The following is a 27,259-nucleotide window of genomic DNA, read 5'->3' as shown; positions in this document are numbered from 1 at the left end:
AGTGAGGATCTAGGCAGTGAGCAGAGACGCTCTTAACAACTTGCCAGATCTAACTCTTCCAGCTCAAGGTTCTGCTGACTATCATCTTTCTATAGGAAACGGATCTTTCACTCGAAAGTTAAATAAAATTTATTTACGTGAGGGGATCATGGTCCAAGTGGAGAAGTGGTCTCTACGCTTTGTATGAAAGTGAGATTCAACTCCTCCAACTTACTCCTGATCCCTGATTTTCTCCAAACCTTCGTTTTCCGTAGTGAAAGAACAAGAACATCTTTTTAGATATTATAAGGGTCTCTATTGCATATATATATATATATATAACGAATGTACAATATAATAATGTATGATATATAATACATACGAATACGTGATATGTAAAGTGCTGGTAGGTCTACATTACCTACGTGATATATTGTATTATAACTGCGTGCGACATTTAACCAGTTAACTGCGTTCGACGAGTATACACTTCATTTTTTGATTTCATTGCGCGCATAATCAGAAATTTCTGAAGTTAAATTCCACAGTTAACAGGTTAGCAACGATTCGTATTATAAAAACACGTTTACTTGCATATAATTTTTATACCGCTCGGAGAATTTCCTCTTACGCATATTTTAATATATATACATATGTAAATATATCAAATGTTTTGATATAGTATTTTTTATATATTTTTGTCTTAACGCTGTAAAATATATTTGCAAACAGTCACCTATAAAGCTATAAATCTCAAAATACTGTAAACCACATAGAACTACTTAAATACGCAAACCATGAATAGAATATTTAATTAGTTAATTTCATTCAAATCAATCGAATAAATTTTTTTTTCAACCGAAACATGTTTTCGTTCCTTTTAGTATCTTTTATTGCGTTTGCTTCGTTTTCTTTAATTTAAATAAATTTATAAACATCGTTATTAAATACACCGAAGATCATAGTAAAATTTAAATTCAGATAATGTAACACTAACAGACCTTCTATCTAAGAAATAAATATTTTATCGAGACATTAGAAATGCTGTATATAAACAGGAAAAAAACACTAGTAGGTATAAAGTAATTTTATCAATTTCCTTGTATCACAAATTTGAAATTTCATGAATGCGTGACAGTTATTAAACAGATTTAACAAAAATAAGTACTGATTGTAAGGTACGCTGATAAGTAAAAGAAGTACTGAACATCGATATTTTATCATCTTACGAGTAATTCGCGAAGTAAATACAATCATATCTATTTCATGTAAAAAGCATAAAAAAATATATAATGTTTCACTAACAACAAGTGATAGAAAATTATCGTCATTCTCTTATCACGAACTGCACTTACGGATATCAGTGAACTATTTCTCACCAAAAAATAATGATCTGACGCGTTTATTTCATACTTGTATACTGGTATAATCATACATATTCAATTTTTAGTACTTTCCTTAATCCTTAGTATCATAATTTTTTTTATTACGCCTGCAAAAATTCCTATCGATGTTCATCCATATGTTACCGTAAGAATAAGTAAAAAATCCCTATCTGCAACAATTTTTTATTTAAATAGAAAATTTTGAATGTAACGTTGTGTCACGCCAATTTTCTTTATCTAAAAGAACAGTTTCGAAGAAATATATTTTAAATTTTTTCAAATTTATTACACATCGACACCATATCTTCAGTAATATTGTTTCCAAATTTTCAAGTAAATTGACATTAATTTCCTTTATTTCTGCCAATATATCTAGTACTTGAAATGCTGGACAAATTGCATCCCCATCTATGGTATCACCGCTTCCAGATTTTAGGTACTCCACGTTTAAGACAACTATATTCCAAAACAAATATTGCATTCCTTTTTTCCGAAAATAAAATTGTTTCTTGTCTTCTACCGTCTTTATCTGTCATTTATTTGTACATATTATATACCCAATATAGATAACATATTTAAATACAATGCAACTCTCACGTCTTGAACCGCGACCACCAAGCTAAAAGTGCACAGGTGCAAGGGGAGACGTCCACTCGCAGCGCTTGGTACGTAGTTATGGCAACAATGACGCCTCAATTTTGGAACGTCCTTGTTATTGGTCGAGTTGCCCAAAAAAGAAAATACTGAAACGTACGTAAAGGTACCGACACTTTGAATATACCCATTCCCACCGTAACCAATTAAACAATTGGTTATAAAATAAAGGTAAACAAATTAGACGATCAATTTTTCTTATTGGAAACAAAAACAGAAGGAAAGATAAAAATGGAAAAACCGATTAATTTGACAATATAGGAATTGATACGCGGTGGCTCGAGTACTATGTTTCCTGGAAGGACGTAGGTGGAGCGTGCGGCCGATTCTCCTTGCCCTTGTGCACTTTTAGTTCTAAGGATTGACTCAGGACGTGAGAGATGCAAGTACTTACTTAATCGTGAGTAGAAGAGTCCCCTTGTCCCTGTGACTTTTCAGCTTATCGATAGTGTGCTAACACTCCTGAGTTGGACAATAGAAGTCTTTATTTTGTTAACGACCAGAGTGTATGCTCTTAGGCTGTTTTTGCACAACACAATAAATACAATACGAAAATAATACAATTTGATTTAATGTTTTAACTGTCGCCTGGATATAAAAAGTATCACAAGCAGCCGAGTTTCTCAAGATACGCGAAATGTTGCGTAATACTTCCTGACCGTTCCCGAGGTTACGAAAACTTGTGTATTGCATTGACGTGCACCGACCGAAAAATACTGAAGGATTTGAAAGCCGTTGCTTTGTGGAATTATGAATAAATTGTGTAATTCCAAAAAATCCGTAATACATGAAATGTCTCCACAGACGTGAGAGTCTTGTGTTGTTTGGTTTCAAATACGACCATGAATATAAAACAAGGAGACCTCCTTGGCGCTCTTACACCCCTTCAAAAACCTATGTTTACCTTCTTCCCAAAATGTTCTTAGAGGAAGCACAAAATGGAGTGGGTGCAAGAGACTAATGAGTATTCCGAATTTCTAGTGAATTTTCCCTCATCCTCAAAGCCGAGTTCGCGATGGGAGAATTGGGTGGGCTTCGCTGGGGGTGGATAAGGTGAAAAATTTGACAACGACGGGAAATTCCCGACGACTTAAGCCCATGTGCAGGCCTTGCATCGCTATAAGTGCCCATTAATGTCGTCCTAAACCATCTCGATTTATGGCATAGATAATTTCCAGAACATTGAAATAGCATTACAGGTTATTGTATTATATATATTGTATAAAAGAGATCTTTTAATATACATAAGTAAGGAACTATATTTAAAAAACAATTTATGTTCATTATTATTTTTCCTTTTCCTCATGCATTCCCGATAAGTTGATAAAAAATTGTTGCAACAAAAGTTAGTCAATGATCAAATGGTAATAAATTGTAATCAAACAAATTGGGAAAATACTTTTTACTTCATAAAAATTTAAGATTATTTGAAGTTTTTTTTAATAAAACTGACATTTTTCATGAGTTGGTAGATTTTTATATACTTTTTATATTTTTATATACTTTTTACTTCATAAAAATTTAAGATTATTTGAAGTTTTTTTAATAAAACTGATATTTTTCATGGGTTGGTAGATTTTTATATACTTTTTAAAAAAGTACTCGAGATCTTAGGTTGAAAATGAATTAGTGTAGGAGTTATTAATTGTATTCTGAAATCCCTTATGGGATAGAACACTGGATCGTGTAAAACCGAACATTTCATGTTGGCAATCAGCAGAACAATCCGTTAAATAACATTCTTAAAATTAAATATATGTAATATTAAATAATAATAAAAAATATCTGCTTAACACGTTCACTACCAGCACCTGTTTTGATAGTAGTTTCCATACTTACAATATTTTGTTTTATTAAATGTAATATATTAGTTTTACAGAAAATCGAAAAAGTGGTGGAAAATTATTATAAATTTTATAATAATGTATAATTTATTTTATACATTATACATTATTATCATCATGCCTACAGTATATAAACTGTATAATGTTTAATCTATATCACTTTTTCGAAACATAAATAAAATTTCAGAATAAAGTCTCGACAATTTCCTACATATTACGTTATGCGTGATGACTTAAGATAAAAGCACGCGTAAAAATAATTTATTTCTCTTTATGATAAACATATAACGGTAATAGTAAACGTGTTAACATACCCTTTAACCAACTTCTATATCAGAGTAATATATGTAATTATATGTACTCACCGCTTCTGGAAGTTCGTGGTACGGTAAGAGGTGCATGTAACTTGCTGCAGACTGTATAGGTAATTGTACCAATCCACATTGTGGTTCAATCCAAATTTCAGAAATAATTTGAAAATCACCAAAGTTTTCAGATTCATCGATGCTTACTTCGCCATCCACCGTACCTGAAATATAGTAAATACGGTAAAGTTCACCACACCTGAATATTTTATAATCAAACTATTAATTTATAAGTATATTTGTCATTTTAGACAAAACTTTCTGCTAAATTTTTGTTCAATATTAAGGAAAGAATAAATTTAAAAAATAAACAGAGATAAAAAAGAAAATTTAACACCTGAGGAAAACTTGAGATATTAAAAAATTAAAAATATATTTTTTTGGCAGTGAACATGTCAAAGTAAATTAGTTTTATACTAATGTTTTTGTTAATAGCATAAATAGAATAATGAATAATATTATTACCTTCGTCAGTATCTTCTTCAGAAACACTATCACGTTCCAATACCGAACTTGATATAACATGCGGTGGAAATAAAATATATTGAATAATACATGGGTAAGATCCATCACTCTTATCAACACCTTGCATTTGTACTTCAAGCACCATATTTAAAATACCTGCTGCTGAATAAGTAAAGTTGAATCCTTCGGCCAAACGCATTCTAGAATAAAAACATATATATTATCGTACTGTTTTATATGTATTAGTTCATCGGAACTAATTAATATGGAATTCTATGAAGTTCTTGCTGTGTAGGACCCCCTATAACACAATTAAAATAATCGTAGCTTTAATGCTTTCACGGCCTGGAATGTTATATTCAAAAATGGCTTTCGGCACAAGAAGTTCGAAGAGACGGTAATATTATCCAGATGTAAAAAATACTTTCCGCAAATACAGGGAATCAATTAAAATCCTGAAACGCCCGAACAACATCAACAAGGACATAGAACATCAATTAAATCTCATTTGGCACTACCTCCGCCCATTTTTTAATTGTTCAGCTGATCAATCAACGAGGTATGTATATAAAGACACATGCCAGTATCAATGTGTCTTTAACCCCTGATGAAGCCAGCTGCAATGATGGCGAAACGTTGGAAACAATATCCTACTGGACACGGCTCTCACCCGAAAACCACTTTTGAATATACGATTACAATAATCGTCAAAAAAGAACTATGAAAGTGAGATTTTCTATAAGAAACTGGTACCACTTGTTTAAAGTCATGGTATTCTTGCTATTGTAAAACGCTGATAAATCCTACAAGTTATGAGTGTACATCACAAAGTAATATTTATGTTTTAAAATGAATTTAACAACAATAGTAACACTATATCGTCCGAAATTACTACTTTATTGATATAATACGAATTGTATATCAAAATAATGTAATATAAATGATAAAGTAACAATATACACAGTATGAAATATTTACCTTGAAATTGTGGAAAGAATTCTTGCAATGGCAGTTATGTTCAATCTTGGTAGTGTAATTCCTGGTATGGTTTGCACAAGTGGACGCTTTATATGCCAAAGCCATCGATTGTAATGTAAGTATCGAGATAAACTAGTCGTCAGCATTCCTCCAGGACTTATCACAGACTTTGTTAAATTCGTTTGAGTTCCATCGGGAAATACAATTGAATTCAAGTCAGTTGGCATTCGCTCGTATCTAATTAAAATTCTTTCTAAAGATTTGTGTATAATTGTACAAGAAGGTGTTTCTCTTTGTCCTGTTGGTCTATTTGGTAAAGTTAATTTCGAGAGCCGATCTAGGAGATCGATAACGACATTATGTCGAACAGCACCTTCTGTACCCGCAGCAAACGCAATGTTTAGGATCACGCAAAGACCTTTACAATTAATACGAATCAATGAAAATGAAACCGGAGGTTTCTCCATTTCCTTGTAAATAAATTGCACATATGTATGGTTTTCAACGAGCACAAACGTTGCCCAGCTTTTTAACATGGCATAAAGTACTGCGGCTGCCTGACGACATTGGACGCTCTGAAACCGGCCACTTTGATTTGCTTGATGTAAGTGTTTCGGCAGTGGCCTGTCGTGAGACAAGATTAATGTCACTCTTTGCGTATGCATCCAACGTGCCCATTGTAATGGATTCAAAGATACCACAGGCTGCCATATTTGTCCGAACTGTGGACATGCTGCATCACTATAAACGATTAATTTTTCTATAATCTATAGAAAAGTTTTTGATTACAATTCAAAATTAATATTCGATGTAAACATACCTAAGTTGCACCTTGCTAGGTGAAGGGTAAGCTGACGAATAAAATACTGGCATGCCGCTTCTAATTGTATCTGGTACACTGTACCAAGTCCAGCCAAATTCAGGAAACCAACTGAAATGAGCAAGCATAGCATCGCTTTCTGTTAATGACGTTAGTGCGGCCCAAAAATGATTTACGACACTCTGCCGATATTGTGATTTTAATGGCTTTTTCGATGAACATGTAATATCGTGAAGAAAATCATATGGAGCTGAAACAAAATACTATTTTTCTTATATATTATTCTAACATGTTCTGGTAAATGTTTAAATGTGTGTCCCCCTCATCAATTTTAATGAGCATGAAATACGTTATCAAGGCCGCAATTCTAAACAACTTTTTACTATACATATAATAGGCGGTCTCTATTAGTTTTCGAGATATTTACAAAAATATCTCTGGGAAAGGGGAGTTATTGTAATTATTTTAAAAAGGGACATGTTCTTGTATGGCCTTCATTGTGCCTAACATTTCACATTTTTTGCCACTGATTATTGGTTTAAAAGTTACAAAGCATTAAAATTTCGCATTACGTTCGAATTTTTTACCTACACCTTCATTTATTGATGTTGTTTTTTACAATGTGTACACAAGGATTACATATATATAATAGAGATTGGTATTAATAGACCTATGTAATTCTTTCAGGATGGAGTACAGTGTTACCATGTAACGAAGAATATTAAAATTTGACATTACTCTTATTTTTAAAGAATACTTAAAGAAGATATCTAATAATATAATGGCATTCCAACTTACCTTCAATAGTAATTGTATATTGTATTGTATTAGATACAGATAATGATTTTGTGAACCAAGGGCACATCACTACATACTCCAATGAAACACTAGACTTCCACAGCAACACAAAACAGATTTCAAGCATATCGTCTCTTACATTAGCTCGTTTTATTAAATATCCTTCTCGAAGCCGACAACATAGTAAACTGCTTAACGTACATGTGACTTTATCTTCTATTTGCTTTTTCTGTAGAAGTTGAGTAGACTTTTGTTCGTAAAATAATGTGTTTTTAGATTGCCAATTCGGGTAATATGGCAAATCATCACAAAGTACTTCACGGTATAACTGCCACCATAAAAAATTTTTATGGTAAGTATTTACTTCTGTTTCATCTAAATGTGCCTGTAAAAATAAAAGGTTATTTCATAAGTTATCCATATTTGAGTAACAAAACATTTTATAAAAAACATATACTTTCATAAAATGGTCTGAAAATTGTAAACATTTTGGAGATAATTGTGCAAGATTAAAATGGCAATAAAACAACAGGATTAGCTCATAGTTTTCTTTTGACTCCTACCTGTATGTAGGTACTTTACAAATACATATGTTTTACTTAAACACATACCGTGTCTTTCTTGGACAACATAACATTAAACATAACGTTAATAATACTTTTGCAAATCTTCACAGATATCTCAAAAACTGTAAGAGACCACTGATGAAACTATTAGGAAAAGTTATTCAAAATTGTGCTTTTAAGAATACATACATAGAAATCAAGGTCATTGGCATGACGTATCTTAAAAAAATGATTTACCTTAACGTCTGACAGTAAGAAACAAACATCAATGACCGCATTGCCCGAAAAAAACCCTTCATTCATTCAAGTTTCAAGAATATATGAATAAAGTTAGAAGAAAATCTGACAATAAACCACAAGTATAAACATACCGCTTATGGGGCTTACATAATTTTTAGAAGTTATAGATCAACACGACATAAATTCAGCAGGTATCGCAATCATAGCATTTTACTTCACGTTAAAACACAGTTTGGGATACAAGTGTTTCATAGTGAATAGTAATTTTATAAATTTGTGAAATATGTCTACTGAAAGGACCGAAACCAGTACAACTGTGAGTTGATAAAGGACAGTACAGCCGTGATAAAGAATAATACAAGATCTATATGTTTTTTCTCTGTCTACAGAAAAATAGTTATGATACCACCAAAGATATGCCATAATTTATTTTTAAAATAAGGTTTGAACATTCCTAAAAATCCTGTTGTATTTTCCTACGATAATTTGCGAATTTTTGAGATTAGAATAATTATATAACTAATATATAAAAATATTACGTACAACACGTGGTATGAAGGACATGTAAGTGCCTAAAGTAGCTCTGGCAATGAAAAATAATAGATCTTGATATGGAACTAAACCATCAGCAGAGTGTGGATGGTACGTACTTCCAACATGTAGGAAACTACATGCAACTGTTGTTGCACGTAATTGCTGAATAACAGAATCTAACACATGAACATCACTAGTTCCTATAATACCATCGGACACAATTATCATATCTAAAAAAGAATAAAATTACAATTAACTTTACAGGTAACATTATAATTTCGAGATGCGACGAAACATACAAATTCCTCCTACATATTTAACAAAGATTACTCCAAAAAGTGCACTGTATTATCTATTGACAACGAAATCATAATTTTTAATAATCCTGAAAAACACGAGACGATGCATCGCTAGTTAAGACTTTCGACGTAGCCAAAGCAAACAATAATGGAAGTGAAGAACAAAAGTGAAATTTTCAGTATCGTTCCACAGTTGGAAAATATTAATGTCTCCCATACAACGAAAACTATGGCAAAACTTAATGATGAAAAATTAAAAGATGCTGCCGACTTATGATTTTCGCAAAAAAGAAGCCAAAGACAATTTACTTCAGGATCTCACGTATGTGAAAAAGCGATATAATTCAAAACGATACAATACAAAAGTTAAAATTTTACGTTGGTATAAGAGAGCTTGAAGTTCAAGGAAAAGCTTTATCGGATAATGTTTCGCAAGCGGAAGCATTTGAAAAATGTTTTCAAATCATTCATAAAAATGTTTGTAAGTAGTGATAGGAAAGTCTAAGAATGCAAGCGGTTTTAAAGGTGGTACATACCTACTAGTAAATTATATGGCACAGGAAAAAGCTTCAGCGGATGAAAATATTTTTTTGATATAGAGAGTTCGTCCGGATAACATGTCAAGCGGATGAGATGATTCCTTATGACAAAATAAGAAAAGAATATAAAATGAAATTTCTTTGTCCGATGCTTAATTTTCGAAAAAATCGAATTTGAAAATTTACGATGTCTTACGGGTGCGCGAGTTCTTGAATGGAGCGGTTCGACTGTAAGGGTCATCATCGTGTAAAACTTAAAATGCATTAACACATTGATCATCACGAGGATTTGGAACATTTTGTATAACATTACTAGACTGCGGATTATCATGCATTTTTGGGAAATTGGGAAGTATAAAATTGCACAGAATGCATACAGCACAAAAAAATATATAAAATATCTAAAGTGTAGTGTTTTTCATAACATTTGTTAAAGAAAACCATCTTCTATTTGTAATTCTGCTTTTCTAATTACATTCTTGAAAATTTGAATCTGCATAAAAATCCGCAATCTAAACATTACTTATCGTTTCAGAACAAAGGTAAATGGTATTAGAATTAGTTATTAATGGTTTGGTATCACAGTTCTTAAATTATACTATTATTAAGATACTTATGTTAATATGTTAATATCGCACACCCCCCAGTATAATACGAAAATGTGTTATAATGTTAAAAAGATAGAACAGTGAAATTTGAAAAATATGTTGTATGAAGGTACTGACTTAATATGTCTACACATTCAGAGCTTTAAATTACGTATTTTAAAAACGCAAACTCTAAACGACTAACCGACTTTATAAACTAATACGAGGAATTTGTATAAAACGTCTGTCTGTTAACAGTAAGTATACATAAACAAGTACAAAATGTGGAAAAAACTTACGTGCGCAACTGTGTTCCGGTAGAAGCGTCAGCGCTAGCATACCATACCGCAACATATTTACAAATGTTGATTCGGGAGAAATTATAGAAGTATTTGCAGCAGAACTACCACTATTTTTATTTAAACAGGTGCTGCTTTCTTCAAAGAGTCCTCCCACTAAACGTTCACTTTCCGCCCGTTGATTTTCTAACTGTTGACTAGCAATAGCAGTAACAGATGCAACCTTTTCTTCTAGTATATTAAGCTGTTTTTCTATGAGATTTGTCAATTGATTAACATTGCTTGTAGTCACTAACCAACCTTGTACCAAAACTGGTTGTGCAGGACTTATGAAAAAAGGTGTGTGAGCTATTACAGTCACATAAATTTCTGGTTGCATCTTTCTGTTACTTCCTGGAATGATAAACTGCAAAAATAATAAAAAGATACATAAGCTAATGATTATTAAGTAAAATGATTTTCATCTGATTTTATAAATAAATTTACTGTGTAATTTCAAATTATTATTCACTTGAAATAAAAAAATAATTACAATTATAACTGTAGCATCACTTCGAAATGCCCACAAGTATCATTAGAGTAAATGAATAGTATTTTTTCGCAGTAGAGAACTATATTTCAAGAAATGACATTCTGTTTTATTACGAGTCATATTACAACGGTGATCAATATTTCCACAAAATAAGTAACTCGTCTTATTTAAGGTCCAAATTATCGAAAAATTTATACCCGTTGTGTCCCACGAATACTGACGAGTAGAAAGAGAGAACGATGCATCGAATTGGATCAAACGCAAACTTTTAAGGCCCAATACCCACTACCAGTCTAATCTTGTGTATTTCGGGATTATCTCGAAAACTAGAGATTTCTGTGAATTATGTCTAAGGAAAAGTTGTCTAAAATCATGCCCTTGATAACATATTAAAAAATCATTGAAATCGAGAAGTGTTGATATACCAGAAACTAGCCCAACAATATATTGGAGTTAGTATTGTCTGTGACAGGAAAGAAATTTTTCTTACTTTCAATAATAGCGGAAATAATTTAAGTGCTCCAGTTAAAATTAACATCCTGTATATAGCATGGTAATTGTTATACGTAACATATTATGACATTACATAGAACATTTTCAGTGATTTTCTAAAGCGTAAGAGATAAAGACACTGAGGGTACACTAATGCTTCATGATTTAGCGACCGTTCTCTTCGTCTCACTTCGTCCGCAAACGGTTCTTCGCTCTATTTGTCGTACGACCCGATCAGTGTGCGTAAGTGCCTCAGCGAATGATATACCAGAACCGAAAATCCGTGTGAGCAAGGCGTACGCTTGCAATCTGACTACTCAGACGAGAGTGCCAGGTCCGCTGCAACGGACAGTACTATATATGTAAAGATGGAAAGAAGTCTCCTAGCAGGAATGCGGGTCTGAGTAGCCAAACTGGAGAGGGTACGGTTTTCCTCTCACAAATTGTCAACTGGCATACCATAAATGTCAGAGGTGGGGATAAGTAGTCTTGCCCAGAAATATCTCTTACCCCTGTCGTCGTAAAGTACTTTCCATGCAATAGTAAGGTACACCGAATTATTCACATAACCATGAATTTATGTGCGAAATGTACTGCGAATAATAACTGCTGGAAGCCTATCTACAGATATATGGCTAAAAGTTTCTCACACTCATTGAGACCGACAAAGACTTTAATTCAATTTCAAGGAATGAGTAAAAATTTAGGAGAATAGTGTATGTCTCAATATGTACAATAAACCACCTACTTAAACTACTTACTTACTTAAATTATTACTTACAGGTTTGATAATACCCTCCAAGAAATGTTTTGTTGCTACACACACCTCGTCTATAACAATTTCACCATGTTGTATATCCTGAAATAACGCATACCGTACACATCAATTAAAACTTTTGGACAAATATATTTATACCTACGTAGTAAATTGGCAATATATTGTTTTAGCAATCTTAATAAAATTTTTGCAAAATTTGAATTAAACTAACAAATTAAATCGAAAATTAAATAATTACATTTTTATCTTCGTTCGTGTAAATAAGGAGAAAATAAAAAAATTAATAATCATCGCTTCAGGAAATGACTCTATAGACCAAAATCGTTTTATATCTTGAAAACTATTTGTTTATGGTGTATAACTTCTTTTGAACTTTTTGTCTTCTTGTCAGGTAAAATACATGAATGCTGAACAGAATTTAACAACAATTTTCAAAGCTATAAATACTCACTGAAGTCATGATCACCAATATGTTAGACTCTGTAACTTCCAAACCTCCCATTATCGAAAATCATTTTAAAATAAAGTAGGTCTTTCAGATATGTAGGGGAGAGTAAGGTAAAACGCAACGCTTTTCTTTGAATCGTAATAACAAAACATCTTGAGCAATAGACGCATGAAACCTTTTTTGGAAGTCTTAAGCAGACCTTTGGCTATAAGGAAATAAAAGATTTTTTAAAGAAAAGTATGTAATTACGAAGGGAAATACGATTTTCCAAAAGTATTGAAATAACCGCTTCGTGAAAATGGTAGGGTACAACGGAACACCCATTTAAAGTCATATAAAAATACAAAATCTTTATTTCTACCAAATGAAAATTATTAACCAACATAAATAAGCCATATGTGTATGTTATTTCATAAACAAAAATCACAAATGAGTATATCATTTTGCTTTTTTGTACTGGTGTAATCTTCATGGGTCGACCCTTGACATTGTACGTACTGAATTCATTCTTCTTTTATTTTTAAATGAATAAAGTTCATTACAAAACATACATCTATCAGTAGATGAATTTATGTTATCTTCTTTTTATTTTCTTTCTGGGAATGCCTTTTTTGTTTTACTTTTCTTCGTTTTGTTGTTTTAGGACCGCTTTTTTCATTGCTCGTTTCGAGTTCTGCTACATAAGCAAGTGACGTTAAAATAAATAAGATAAATAAATAAAATAAATTGTACATCAGCGATCTACGGTCGAAACACAGCTATATTAACTAACTCGTGTCCCATCGAATTTCGAGCGATCCAAAAACCAAAAGAAAACTCACACAAACATTTATTTACATACCCTCACTCTTCGCAACTTATTGTTAGATGCACCACACACACGTAAAAATACATTCGTACCCTTCCTACAATAATTAGAGACATTTCCATTCTTCTCTACACATAAGGCGTTCCGTTTTGCTCCAGACTAAAGTGTTCTGTTTTGCCCCACGTGCCATAATTTGGAAAGACTGTTAAATCTACACTTCAACGTGAGGTAAAAAAACGACTTGAATGTGAAAAATGCAGCTTAAGAAACGTAGAATCTCATATTATACGTATCGTTTTTAATTTTTTAATCGAAAGTTTAAAAAAATATTTGAAACAGCTATATAACATCGAAACTTTTTCACTGAATATATTTCTAACCCTCTGAATTGAAAAATAAGTTGTGCTTTGATCTGCAGTCGATCACAAATTATATTGAGGATTTATTAAATTTATATTATGCAATACAAACTTGATATGAGCTTCTTATTTATAAAAAATATTGGTGTTCCGTTTTATCCTACTCTCCCTTACTACATTTTACATTACTTAATCGAATATGCTTAAAAATATCAAGACCTTATTTATCTTATTTATCTAGGGAAATTAAAGTAAATTTTCTTGTAGACTTTAATGTCATATATATTATTTTTAAAGAATTTATATGTAATTCGGACATTTACAGTAACATACAGTACCGGACAGAGACAGTTTCTTCCCGCTGGTTTTATTAATTACTAATAGAAAAATAAATGAAAAATATTGTTTTTAGTAATGTATCCCAATGTCGTTCTTTTAATAAGACGCTTAACTCTTTTCATAACTGATTTCTTATTTTCCAATTAAGTAAATAATTTTGTTGCATTATGTATATTATTTCTAGAGTATTAGATACATATACATGCCCCAATTTTCGAAATTTGCTTCGTATATAAATAAAGAAGTAAAAGAAAAGTAAACCCATTATTTTTATACTTTTTAAATTAAACAAATAATTACTTATAATTTGGAAATATTAATTTTTCGACACATATCTGTTTGAACTCTTTTTCTACTTGGTAATTACTACTTTTCCTTATGTACCTTTAATAGGATTAATACGTCATAATAATATCTATCATTTGAAACTAAATTCGATTTATTACCAGAACGAACTGTTGTTATTCAGTAATCTTAATATAAATATAAACATACATAAGACTGAATATCATATTAATCAATGAAATATGTAGTATTTAGATGTACATGATACTTACAACAGTTGCAAGAGAAGGACTCAGGTCTAAATTAAGCACCATTCTGTATTTGTGCGCCAAAAATGTTATTGATGTCGTTGATGTCACTTTATACAGAAACTGATGACTTGTTTTAGCTGACCAAGATTCGGGTTTATTTTTTGGCAACACAGATACAATTTCCAATTCCTCTGCTTCCCTCTGTTTGGAAGTTTGACATTGAATACTTATCACCGTATCTAAATGTTCTAACATCCACTGAGCCCTCACATTTCGGGATATAGGAAAACCTTTTTTCATTAGCAAAAAAACAGTAGTTGCTTCTAAAACGGTTTTTTCCTATAAATGAAAAAAGTTATATGAAATCAGTTATGCTATAAATGTAGGTAAAAACAATCTAAAGTAATAAATAGAAAAACACAAGTTCTTACAATTAATTTAACAATATTTAATGAACTTGTCAAAAGACTACTCTCTCATGGATTTTAATAATTTTTAAATACGTAGTCTGAGCTTGGTTTTGTTACAACTAAATGATTTCTCTCTATTTCTTTTTTTTATTTAAATTAAAAATCAACATTATGCACAACTTTTTCTTCTAACAAAAAAAGTCAAAGAAAGACAAAACATGTTCAAACTGGTGTTTAATTCGAAAGTGTATCGCACTAAATTTTATACGTAAGGCTATGTAAACAACTTATGCTACCTTTCAAATTCATGAAGGAAGGTCAGTTTGTTTGTCACCATGGCATTACTAAAAGAAGCCACGAATGCATAGTTAAAAGCAAAATTTAATGTCGTGTTGATTATTGTTTTTCCTAAATATTCCGAAAACTGAAAAGCTTATTTAAAGGGTGATTTCTACAACATATTTAAAAATTAAGGAAATCAGTAAAACAGTAGCTTTTTATCAAGTTCATTCAATACTTTGATTGCAAGTACGGTCCACAACTCAGGAGAAAACGATGGGAGGAGTTTAATGAATAATTAAAGTTGAAGGGGACACATCTATTGCGTCACACATTTTTTACAGCTTTCACACTTGGCCGATCATCACAAGCTAAGAGAGCAGAGGGGCAAGGGAAAACGTCCACTCGCGATGCTTGGCCCAGTAGTTATGGCAACAGTGACGCCCACTGTGGCGAAACAGGGGAAATTGAGGGGAATAGAGTTAGTCTCTCATTGGAGTTATCCGCTGTTCTACGCTGGTTGTGGGGGTTGTTAGGGGATGCCCACTGACGAGAATGGAATTGTAGAAGGACAGGACAGAGTGGGAGACAAGTCTTGATTTGGCCACACTGGTGATGCTTCAATTTAAATGCGATGTATTGAGATGTTCGAACATCAGCGATGGATTTCTTTTCTGTTCGACGGCGTCTTTTTATGTTTACCGAATCTCAGGGATGCGGAAGCTCAGCTACTATATTTCCTGAAAGAACCAAGGTGGAGGGTGCGACTCCTTGCCCCTGTGCATTTTTTAACTTGGTGATTTTCACTTAAGACGTGAGAGCTCCACTGTACAATATTCTCGCGATTAGTACCGAAAAATCGGGACTGCAACCGAACACTAATCGTGCAGTAGTGTTGATTTCAAGTCGAAATAAGATTCGAGTCGAGCTCTTCCGTTTGTCCTTTGTAGAAAACGACAACGCGAATAATAGAGCAAGAGATCCGAACTTCGGGACGATCGAATCAACAGATGAGTGAAGGGATATTAATGGAATGTTAAACTTCTTTATTTTTCACTTTTATTTACTGATACTTTTACCAATTGAATTGTAGGGGTTTTCTCACTAAATGAGTCCAAACATGATATACTTTAGAACATATTTACTTATTTAATAAATTACAATAATTAATTTTCTCTTAGTAAACTGTTATTTAAAGTATGTCATGTTTGATCTTGTTTTAATCATAATACTCTCACAAATGCGTTAGTAAAAGTTTAATTTAAAGAAAAGACACTCATAACTCATAAAAAAGTTTCATCGTCGAGCTTCGTGGTTTACTGGGGGAACTCGCGCCTCAGCAGTGGGGTGGACTATCGTGCACTAATGCTGCAGTTCGTAGCTGGTACATACTAATCGCAAGAATACTGTATTCATTTCCGAACCGTAATTCCTTTCAAATTATTCACTTCCGCAATGAGAACCACAATAGAACACAATGCAACAATAAAAAGTTTTAACTCTTATTTTTAGGATCAGAATAAAATTTGTGATTACACTTTCTTAGATACTTTTCCATCAAATCGAAGGTGTAGACTCAAGCTACTGTGATCGCGACATCTTATTTTGGGACACCCTGTACAGTGTGTCCGGTTTATTTGTGAAGATCAAAGTATCTTAAAATATATGAATTGATACGAGAAAATATTTTAGAAGAAAGTTACATAGTATAAAGGAGTCGCATATGGTAATATTATACATTTGACCTTGCAGTAACCTTGAAGTATTTTGTGACGATCAAATAAAAATTTTTAAGTTCGAGCAAATCAGTTATATAAGTATACAAAATACTAACGAAAAGTGTATTTGTTGAGACATGTTAAACTTAATAATGATAAGAAACATAAATTAAAATTGTAAGAAAAAATAAATACATATAGGGTAACAGCATCTAATATGGTACACCATAATACTTCGAAAAATAAATTTTAATACATCGCAGGGGTGTCGAACTGGGAGCCCGCGAGCTCTATAGTAATTTCCTCATTTCAAATCGTTATAAAAATATTTTGAGAATACTTTACACTAGAATATACAAGGAAACAATTTTGAGGTAGTCTTCATTTTATCATTTTTCTACTCAAACATTCTTTGAATTTTTATAGTATTTAATATTTTATTTAGAATGGATGGAAACTAGTTCTCAAAGTGAGCGAATCTCAATTTTTTATTGAAGCTCCCAATTTCAGTTCCTAAAGTAATATTATAGTAGCTAAGGCAATATTGTAGTCAGATGATATAGTACTTATCAAAGTAGTATTAGTACAGGTAGTTTCCAAAATGACTGTGAATTTAAAATGTATGTATCAATGACTGTCTATTTCAAATGTATTAAATAAATGCATATAATTTATAAATCTCATCCTTATTAATGGTAGATCAATTGCAGCAAAAATTATGCATAACGATAATAAATCTTCCTTACAACTTCGATCTTTCCCTTTTCAAACTCTACTAATTTTAATACTATATACTAAATTGAACCAAAAATGATACTGTGTGATCATATTATATTTATAACTAATTAACATAGTTTACAATGAAACGGTTACTATTTACTAACTCAATGAATTATTCTTATGTATGATCTATGAAACATTAATGTTTTGTGATTTATGACACAACATAATTTTTTAAAATTTAAATTGCTTTTCATATAACATTCACTGTCATATAGTTATTAAAAGAAATATAATCTATACAAAAAAGCTTTTGATCCACAATAAAGAAGTATGCATTGATTCCATAAATGACTAAACACTGCACTGACAATGAAGTTCTTAATCCTATATATGTATCCACATGTTACGCGTATAACTGGAATAATACATTCATCGATTTAACTTTTTAAATTTATGTATTGCTTTTCTTAATGTAAAATGCTCAACATCACATATAAATACTTACAAAATTATGAAGATTATAGAATTGAAATTATATAATGTTCTGACATTAACATAACTTATTATAAATTCCTAATTATTATGAATGCTATTTATTTAGTCTTCATAAATATAAGTTATCTACATATTTTTATAATATTTTATACAGATTTTTAAAATTTAATGATAACATTATGAAACCTATATGTACAATACCAGACACTGTATTTTAACAGGAAAAAGTACCTGTGTATAAATAATAAAGTGTATATATAAACGAATACAATAGATAAACAAACAATTTTTATTACCTCATCTTTTGCTGAAGCCATGTTATTGCCGACTTGTATATTTATATATCAGCAGACACTACTTTCAACAAAATACATTACTGCACTATAAATATTATTACAACGTTCAAAGGTCGTGTTATTATTTATTTCTTCTATCATTATCATATGTTCACCACAAATATAACATAACCTTAAAATATTTAAAACACAATATCATTAAAGTTATATGCTGTAATAAACAAGAATGACTATATTTATAAACTATTGGGTTCAAATCAAGGACTTTTATTAAAAAATATACCTCAAAAACAATAAAAGGAGAAAAAATATAGAAGCGTAGTTGTAAATTTTAAATAACTATGTTTGGCATTAAGATATTTACATTGTATTGCTTATATTGATATTTATATAAGTTTAAGAAATGTGGATAGGTCTTATTGCTTAGAACAAGGATTTAAATAAGTATTTAATGAAGCCCTTTTCCTCCCTCTTTTTTTTCGGTATACATTTTAAGAAACAATATACCCATCTATATCGTGATATTCAATGGTTTTTATAACTGCACCACAGACGAGGTATAAGGATAAACATTACAAACTTACGGGACTTTGTGTCATATGTTCTAGATTACCGGCTGTGTAAAAAATCAGAGGTTTCGCTCTGCCCTCTCCGTCTAGAGAATGATGAATAGGAAAACTACAAACCAGCATTTAAACGTCACAGACTTAAGTTATCTGATTTCCGTTAACAAATCTAAAATTTTGTATTATCGGTAACGTCGAATGCGACACCAAAATGGTACGTGGGTCTTCAGCCCCGGAAAATCTATATATGTACACAAAACTTTCTATAAGCTGCAACGTCTGTACATGCTTAAATCTATATTAAAATATTTTTTATTCCAATTCCTATCACTTAAGCCGGACTAAGTCGATACGACAGGGCGTGACACGGAAATGGTAAGGGGGTCCTGTGATCCCCGAAAGCATATGACAAAATTTTACATTGCACGTTATGTCTATCCTATACCTCATCTATGACTGTACCATAGACGAAATAATTTACTTAGATCGTATCTACTTATAGACCCGACTTCAGATAACTGCTTTGAAATCAAGATAAAATCATGTATATGTTTAAAATTTAAAGTTACTTTATATCATATAAACATAGGAATGCAAATGTATCAGGAATAAATAAACTAATGAGGGATCTGTTACATGTTCAAATACGTCGCCATTATGTTCTACTTTTAAGTTGAATTTATATGACATTTTATTTCATTTGAAAGTGATATGTTATCGTTAATTTAAGTAATAAATATGTTTCATACGGTGAATAAAATAATAAATAAATGCTATTAATTATAATGCAATTTGTAAATATCTCAATAATGTATCTCACATACTTATTAAGTTCTTGACATTATGAACGGATCATAGAGTATTATGATATTGAAAAGAATCCTTATTTTAGCCAATAACTTTCGAGTGATTGAAGTGAAGTAGATGATTACGAATTTGATTATTAATTTATTCAGCTGATTTTCATTTTTTGAATTTAGAATCGATTAATTTTTATATTTGACTTGTGATAAATCTCGCATCTTTTAGAATGATGTGAAACTGTGTGAATCATACATACATCACATGTACGTTTACATTTTGTGTGACAGCGGAAGGACGCTGAATTTTACATTTATCAAATATTAATGTGTTGCATTCACATTTGAATTAAATTTCATTAAAGGTAACAAATATTTCAGTTTTATAATCTTATAGTTATTGCAGAAAGATTTAGAATGTTATGTTTTCCTATTTCTATGTATTTGATATTGCCACTCCCTAACTTCGCGTGGATGTTATAAATGTTTTGGCGATAATATGAGAAAATTTATTTCTCAAAATTGTTTCGTAAGGGTGGCTTTTTAGCTTTGTAGAATATATTCTATAAAAATTTAATATTCTATTGAATATAATTATGAACTTTAATTATTAAAGAATTAAAAATAAAATAATTATGGTACATATTAACATAAAATGTTATTTAATGTTTTGTTCTATTTTTCTTTAATCTTGTTCAATAAATTTTTAATTAATTATTGCATTTATTTTTGCACTCGTTAATTTGTACTATAAATTATTGAATTCAGTAAATAATATGGGATACTAAGATATTATTATATGATTACAGGGAATGTAATAACAATACTTATTAAAATACATGTAACAATGTATCATACACAAGTTATTTTAGCATACATCCTAGTTTTCTTCACTAGTGTATTCTCTGAAAATATATTATATGGAGAAATAGATTATCAATGTCCACAACATTGGATAAAATTTGGAGAATCCTGTTATCGTTTTATAAAAAGCCCTATTAGAGAAAGAGAAGAAGCTAGAAAAAATTGTCAAGCTTATCAGACTGAACTTTTAACAATTAATTCCGTGGATGAACATGGATTCATTTTTAATCAATTACAATGGCAAGATCCTCAACACCGTAAATGGTACACAGGTATTAAAAATCAAAATGGAAACTGGATAAATGAAGGTGATAATACTCAGTTGGTAAATATGGATAATGCATTCTTACCTGAACCAAATGATAACACAGTCAGTAGAGATTATTTGGTATATTCTTATCATAATAATTTGCAACGTTGGGGATTAGAAAAGGTAACAGGCAGAGAGAAGCTGTTATATATTTGTGAAGCTCCAATTTCTACTTTGCATAACTTAGTAGAAGATGATCGTACTTATCAGTATGGTATTGAAATTGATAATCCTAATCAAATACCTAGAGGACCATATTTTATAAAACAACCTATAGATAAAGTATTTGATGTGTCAAAAAGGAAAATTAGTAATGATGTTTCATTGAGTTGTCTCGCAGGTGGTTACCCTGCACCAACATACGAATGGTTTAAAGAAGATTATGAAAATGACAGATTAATTGCAACGAAAATAGATCCATTAAAAAATGTCCGATATACTGTTAGCGGTGGTACATTAATTATTTATGAACCTGATCAGGTAACTATATTTTATATATTATAAAATAATGATATAATAATGTATGTAATGTATGTTTATACGATAAAGGTAAATAATACTAAGAATAGTAATTAATTATTTTTAGACAACAGATAGAGGTTCATACCACTGTAAAGCTACAAATAAGTTTGGTACAATTATATCTGAAAGTGTTGAATTATCATTCGGTTATATATTGGAATTCAATTTAAAACGTTCAGAAGAACGTGGAGATCAAAATTGGGGTAAAGCTGTGTATTGTGATCCTCCTCAACATTTTCCTGGCGTAAAATATTATTGGGCACGTGATTATTTTCCTAATTTTGTGGAAGAAGATAAACGCGTCTTCGTTTCTCATGATGGAGCACTATACTTTTCTGCATTGGAAATGATTGATCGTGGAAATTATTCTTGTAATGTTCAAAGTGTTGCGTCTGACACTGGTCGCAATGGACCATTCTTCCCAGTGAGGGTTGATGCACATTGTAATTAATTTTTTCTTATAGTTGTTTGCTGTAAGAACATACTAAAAAATATTCAATATTTTTATTAGTCTTTCTTTTGCAGCTTCATTCCAACAATTAAAATTTCCCAATAATTTTCCAAAAGCATTTCCAGAAGCACCAATTGCTGGAGAAGAAGTTAGACTTGAATGTATTGCATTTGGATAGTAAGTGTATTTAATTTCATTATACTGTTCTTATTTGAGTTAATTCAATTATGGATATACAATTATTATTTGAAACATACTTTCTAAAGAAAGATGTTCTAATAATTTCAAATAAGTTTTTTGTAAATAGTTAGTACTTAATACTGAATGTTATTGTGATTTTAATACTTAAACGTTTTTTTATTTCTATTACAATTTACTTACATATTGATCCTAGCTTTAGTCAACAAATATTCATCTGAATTATATATTAGCCTTTGTCAATATTATGGCATCATATTTCTGCCATATTATGAGTTTTCTGTATCTGTTTATGTATTTATTAGTTTTCAGTTGAAAATACATAGGTCATTAATATTTAAAACAATAACAAAGATTTATTTGTTTTTCATTATGGCATTGTATAGGACTAAAGAAGCACAATTATATAAGGAAAATACTATATTACTAAGTAATTAAAAGTAAAATGTGATTTAATTTTATACAGCCCTGTTCCATCATATAATTGGACGAGAAGAGGTGCGCCATTACCACGTGGAACACATACAACTAGTTATAATCGAGTATTAATAATACCAAGAGTTCATGTTGATGATCAAGGGGAATATATCTGTAGAGCTCAGAATGACAGATTATCAATTGAAAATTCTGTTAGACTAACTATACAAGCAGCTCCAAATTTCACCATTCCATTAGTGGATAAGCACATGGATAACAGAGGGGAATTAACTTGGACATGTGAAGCATTTGGAATACCAGATGTAACTTATAGTTGGTTTAAAAATGGCGAATTATTGGATATGGAAACTTTGCATTCTGACGATAAAGATCGTTATTTTATACAAGATAATGTCTTAAGTATAAAGCTACTAAATCCAGAAACAGATCCAGCTATGTATCAATGTCGTGCAAAGAATCAATTGAAAACAAAATATTCATCGGCTCAACTCAGAGTTTTATGTAAGTTATTACAAAATTTCGCTCAAATCTAATAAAATTTTAATATTATTTATATGTCATAACGGATCTAATTTAATAACTTTTGGTTCACGTTATATAAAGTGTTTTACTAAAAATTAGCACTTGATTGTTATTTAGTATTTAATCATATGAACAGGGTGCCAGGAAAAAAAAATGTAAGACAGTGTACACAAAACTCTGAACAATTTATTTTGACTTTCCATGGTTCATTGTTATAGTTAAAATTAAATCATACCTTGCTTTAATTGTACACTCAGTCACTCAGTTTTTAATGAATACATCATTAATTAAAATAGTAAACTGTGTTTTATATATTTGAAGTATTTCAAAATTCATTAAAATTTGAAAGAATTTATGGAGTGACTTAATGCTTGAATTTAAAATTATCAAACGTATGAAAAACATATAATACTCCTAGTATATATTTTTCAAATTATAGCATTAAAACCATCATTTAAAAAACGACCTATGGAGCCTGAAACATATGCAGCAGAGAAAGGTAATGTTACAATTTTCTGTAATCCTGAAGCCGCACCAAGACCAAAATTTGTTTGGAAAAAAGATGGAAATGTAATCGGTTCTGGCGGTAGACGGAAAATTTTAGAAACTGGTAGCCTTATAATTAGTCCAGTTTCTAGAGATGACGAAGGTACTTATGTTTGTACTGCAACAAACCAATATGGAACTGATGAAACTCGTGGACGATTAATAGTATTACGTAAGTTAATTTTACTTATAATAATATATTTCTGACACTTATTTTATTACATTACATTAAATATTTTAATTTTATGTATAGATGGTCCACAATTTGTGGAAAAATTACCACAACGCATAATCACAGCAGTAATGCAAAATCAGACCTTACGTTGCATGGGAGATATAGATGAGATGTTAGATGTTGCTTACATCTGGAAGCATAATGGTTTACGTATCAGGGATGAAGACTTAATAGCTAATCCAAGATTACATATTGATGGCGAAGAACTTAATATAATAAATGCTACATTTGCAGAAGGGGGAGAGTATGAATGTATAATTACAAGTGCTGTAGGTAAAATTTCTAGCAAGACAGTAGTGACAATAGAAGGACCACCAGGGCCACCTGGAGGTGTACAAGTTGTAAATATTGTAAAAACTTCCACAACTTTACGTTGGACAGATGGTGCTTTAAATGGTAAACCCATTACAATGTATACAGTTAGCGCAAGGACAAATTGGAATCATACATGGTTTAATATTATAGAAAGTATGTAAAAGTTCATAATATAGTTATTAAAAATTCTGTATCACTATGTTATACCATATTAACATGTACATATTATTTTAGACATTACTGCCATTGAAGTAGACAGATATAATGGCAGAAAGGAAGCATATTTAGAAAACATTTTAAATCCTTACACCACGTACTCATTTGCTGTATCTGCCTACAATGAACTAGGATATAGTTCACCTTCATCACCTTCTCCACAGTACAGTACACCATCTGATAAACCAAATAAAATACCATCTAATATAGGTGGAGGAGGAGGAAAAATTGGAGATCTTACCATCAGATGGGATCCTTTACCATCCTCAGATCAAAATGGTCCAGGAATTTATTACAAAATTTTTTGGCGCCAGAAACATCATGAAACTGAATTTCAGTCATTGTCCTTGAAAGAATATGGCAATGTTGGCAGAAGTGTTGTTCAAATATCACCACAATATTATTACACAGAATATGAAGTTAAAGTTCAAGCAGCTAATGCATTAGGTTTTGGACCAATTTCTGATGCAGTTACTATATTTAGTGCAGAAGACATGCCACAAGTAGCTCCACAACAAGTTGTTGCGCATAGTTATAACAGTACTAGTTTGAATGTTAGCTGGTCAGCAATTGAACAAACGCGGGAAAAAATACGGGGCAAGTTAATAGGTCATAGAATAAAGTACTGGAGAGAAAGTAATCGAGAAGAAGATGCAGTATACTACTTGTCTCGAAGTACAAGACCTTGGGCTCTAGTAGTTGGTTTGCAAGCTGACACATACTATTATGTCAAAGTAATGGCATATAATTCTGCTGGAGAAGGTCCCGAAAGCGAACGATATTTAGAGAGAACATATCGAAAGGCACCTCAAAAACCACCATCTTCTGTTCACGTGTTTGGTGTAAATCCTTCAACGGTTAGAGTAGTATGGCGTTATGTACAACCAAGTTTAGAAGAGGAACCGTTAATAGGATACAAAATACGTGTTTGGGAATTGGATCAAGATATGAGTACTGCAAATGATACTATCATTCGAGGTGGTTCAAAGTTAGAATCTGATATTACTAATCTCAGTCCTGGTAAGGCATACCATTTACGTGTACTTGCGTATAGTAATGGTGGAGATGGGCGAATGTCAAGTCCAACTTATACATTCCAAATGGGAGATGCAACTGCCTTTAGAAGTAGTGCAAGTAATAAAATTTTGGATGCTGCTCTTGGCATATCATTATTAGTATTATTACGCATTTATGAATATGTATAACATTTGACACTTTTTATATAATATATACTCAACGAATGTATAGCAACAAATTTTTAAGAAAGAAGAATAAGCTTTATGTGGACAATAATTGTATTTCATAATAACAATTTTGTTGCTATATTTTTTATATGGTTATAAAGTAGATACATGATATTTTAATAAGTAGGAAACTACAGATTACAATTGACGAGATGAAAAAGATTTATATTTCATTCATTTTATCACAGATCAAAATAGATTTATTTTATATAACGCAATTATTGAACATAAGAAATAGGTTTATAATATAAAAAGTCATAGTTTCAGTATAGTTTGCACAAAAAAAATTAGTTAAAATTTATATTTAACATGAATTAATTTAGAATAATTTATCTTACCTTTTAACCCCTCAGATTCACTATACTTATCACTATATTTTTATTATTTTGTTTTGATTCTTTTGTGATCATAGCTACATTATGAGGTGAAAACTAATTATATAATTTGAGGTATAGAAAATATTTTGAACATCACTGCATACAATTAGATTATTGATAAATCAGCTACATAGGGGAAAAACAAAAATTCTCTACAGTGCCTGAGAGGTTAAAAAGGAATTTTACAAAAAAGCATACCTATCCGTCCATAAATATTCAAATAACAGAATGTAAATATTTATCATATTTTATATGTAGGTACTTTAAGGCTATTCTATTGTTATGAAAAATAATGAAATAGTTTGTTAAAACAATTTCATATGAAAAAATATAAAAAACTGCAAACATTTTATTTACACTTATCTGTTATTCTAATATGAAAGAAACTCATTACTTGGATAATTATATTATCTGTATATCATATAAGATTAAAATATCTTTTTTTTATAGGTGGCTATGTATATTTATCAGTATAATTTGTAATTCATAAAAATAACAAATCTTTTTCTACTAATGTAACTACATAAATATCATATACAATATATGTTTTTTACAAAGAATAATAATTTTTATTAACTACTAGTGCTATTTATTTCTGTTAATCTAAGGATGCTTAATGTTGTGTCCAATTGTCCATTTAATTTTATTAGCAGGTACTACTTGGTATATACTACTGGGTATATACATTTTTTCACGCTCTTTACTCATTTTAAACTTTGTTCCGCTAGTGTTACACACTATAGTACGTATAGGTTTTTTTGCGAAACTTCCAAAAGTCTAACAAACGGGTTTGTTTGCGAGTTTTTTTGCGATGCGAAGGTTAATATACAAAATTTTGCAAAAATATATTTTACCATTTCATTGTTACTCCCTGTAATTTTTGAAACTTTCATGTCCTGATTGGGATTATATTCTATCAATAGTTTCATTTTACACAGAGAAAATATTGACTAGGAAGATTTTTGGAAATTATAAAGTTAAGATACAAAATTTTACAAATAAGAGTTTCACCATTGTACTATCACTCTATAAGTGAATTTTATAAAGAATTTTTGATATCGGCAATACTGTACTAATTATCATTTAAAAT

General features: G+C 30.8%; 2 protein-coding genes and 2 long non-coding RNA genes across 17 annotated transcripts in view; 2 read left to right on the top strand and 2 right to left on the bottom strand.

The window, feature by feature from the left end:
* LOC116428754 (KICSTOR complex protein SZT2) overlaps positions 1 to 19,310 on the bottom strand; it is a 38,578-nt gene extending 19,268 nt beyond the window's left edge. For 4 of the 14 annotated variants that reach the window (XM_031980816.2, XM_031980806.2, XM_031980815.2 and 1 more), the window contains exons 1-11: positions 18,849 to 19,141; positions 18,566 to 18,737; positions 14,666 to 14,983; positions 12,158 to 12,235; positions 10,353 to 10,758; positions 8,638 to 8,858; positions 7,289 to 7,673; positions 6,491 to 6,740; positions 5,671 to 6,411; positions 4,693 to 4,892; positions 4,228 to 4,391 (exon numbers count right to left, since the gene is read on the bottom strand). In XM_031980816.2, the coding sequence (XP_031836676.1) occupies positions 4,228 to 4,391; positions 4,693 to 4,892; positions 5,671 to 6,411; positions 6,491 to 6,740; positions 7,289 to 7,673; positions 8,638 to 8,858; positions 10,353 to 10,758; positions 12,158 to 12,235; positions 14,666 to 14,983; positions 18,566 to 18,586 (2,784 nt within the window). In that variant the 5' untranslated portion in view covers positions 18,587 to 18,737; positions 18,849 to 19,141. The other 10 variants (XM_031980811.2, XM_031980812.2, XM_031980807.2 and 7 more) reach the window with 10 other exon arrangements.
* Positions 8,093 to 9,165, top strand: LOC116428760 (uncharacterized). The gene is made up of 3 exons (XR_004235341.2): positions 8,093 to 8,410; positions 8,484 to 8,736; positions 8,893 to 9,165. It is a non-coding gene; the product is annotated as an uncharacterized LOC116428760 (long non-coding RNA).
* A 305-nt stretch (positions 19,311 to 19,615) lies between the features above and the next one.
* Positions 19,616 to 26,132, top strand: LOC116428774 (contactin). Its single transcript, XM_031980856.2, has 8 exons — positions 19,616 to 20,296; positions 20,741 to 21,585; positions 21,692 to 22,070; positions 22,153 to 22,255; positions 22,743 to 23,215; positions 23,676 to 23,954; positions 24,036 to 24,485; positions 24,567 to 26,132. Exons 2-8 carry the CDS (start codon positions 20,779 to 20,781, stop codon positions 25,751 to 25,753), a joined length of 3,678 nt encoding a protein of 1,225 aa, XP_031836716.2. The 5' UTR covers positions 19,616 to 20,296; positions 20,741 to 20,778; the 3' UTR covers positions 25,754 to 26,132.
* Positions 24,605 to 26,252, bottom strand: LOC143175032 (uncharacterized). Its single transcript, XR_012999623.1, has 3 exons — positions 26,131 to 26,252; positions 24,790 to 24,894; positions 24,605 to 24,725 (listed from the first exon to the last, which is right to left on the bottom strand). It is a non-coding gene; the product is annotated as an uncharacterized LOC143175032 (long non-coding RNA).
* Between the last annotated feature and the right edge of the window lie 1,007 nt (positions 26,253 to 27,259).

This window comes from Nomia melanderi, chromosome 10, assembly GCF_051020985.1.
Source record: "Nomia melanderi isolate GNS246 chromosome 10, iyNomMela1, whole genome shotgun sequence".
In the NCBI taxonomy this organism is placed as follows: Eukaryota; Metazoa; Arthropoda; class Insecta; order Hymenoptera; family Halictidae; genus Nomia; species Nomia melanderi.
Note: the sequence above shows the minus strand (reverse complement) of the source record. Positions and strands in the feature narration are given on the sequence as shown.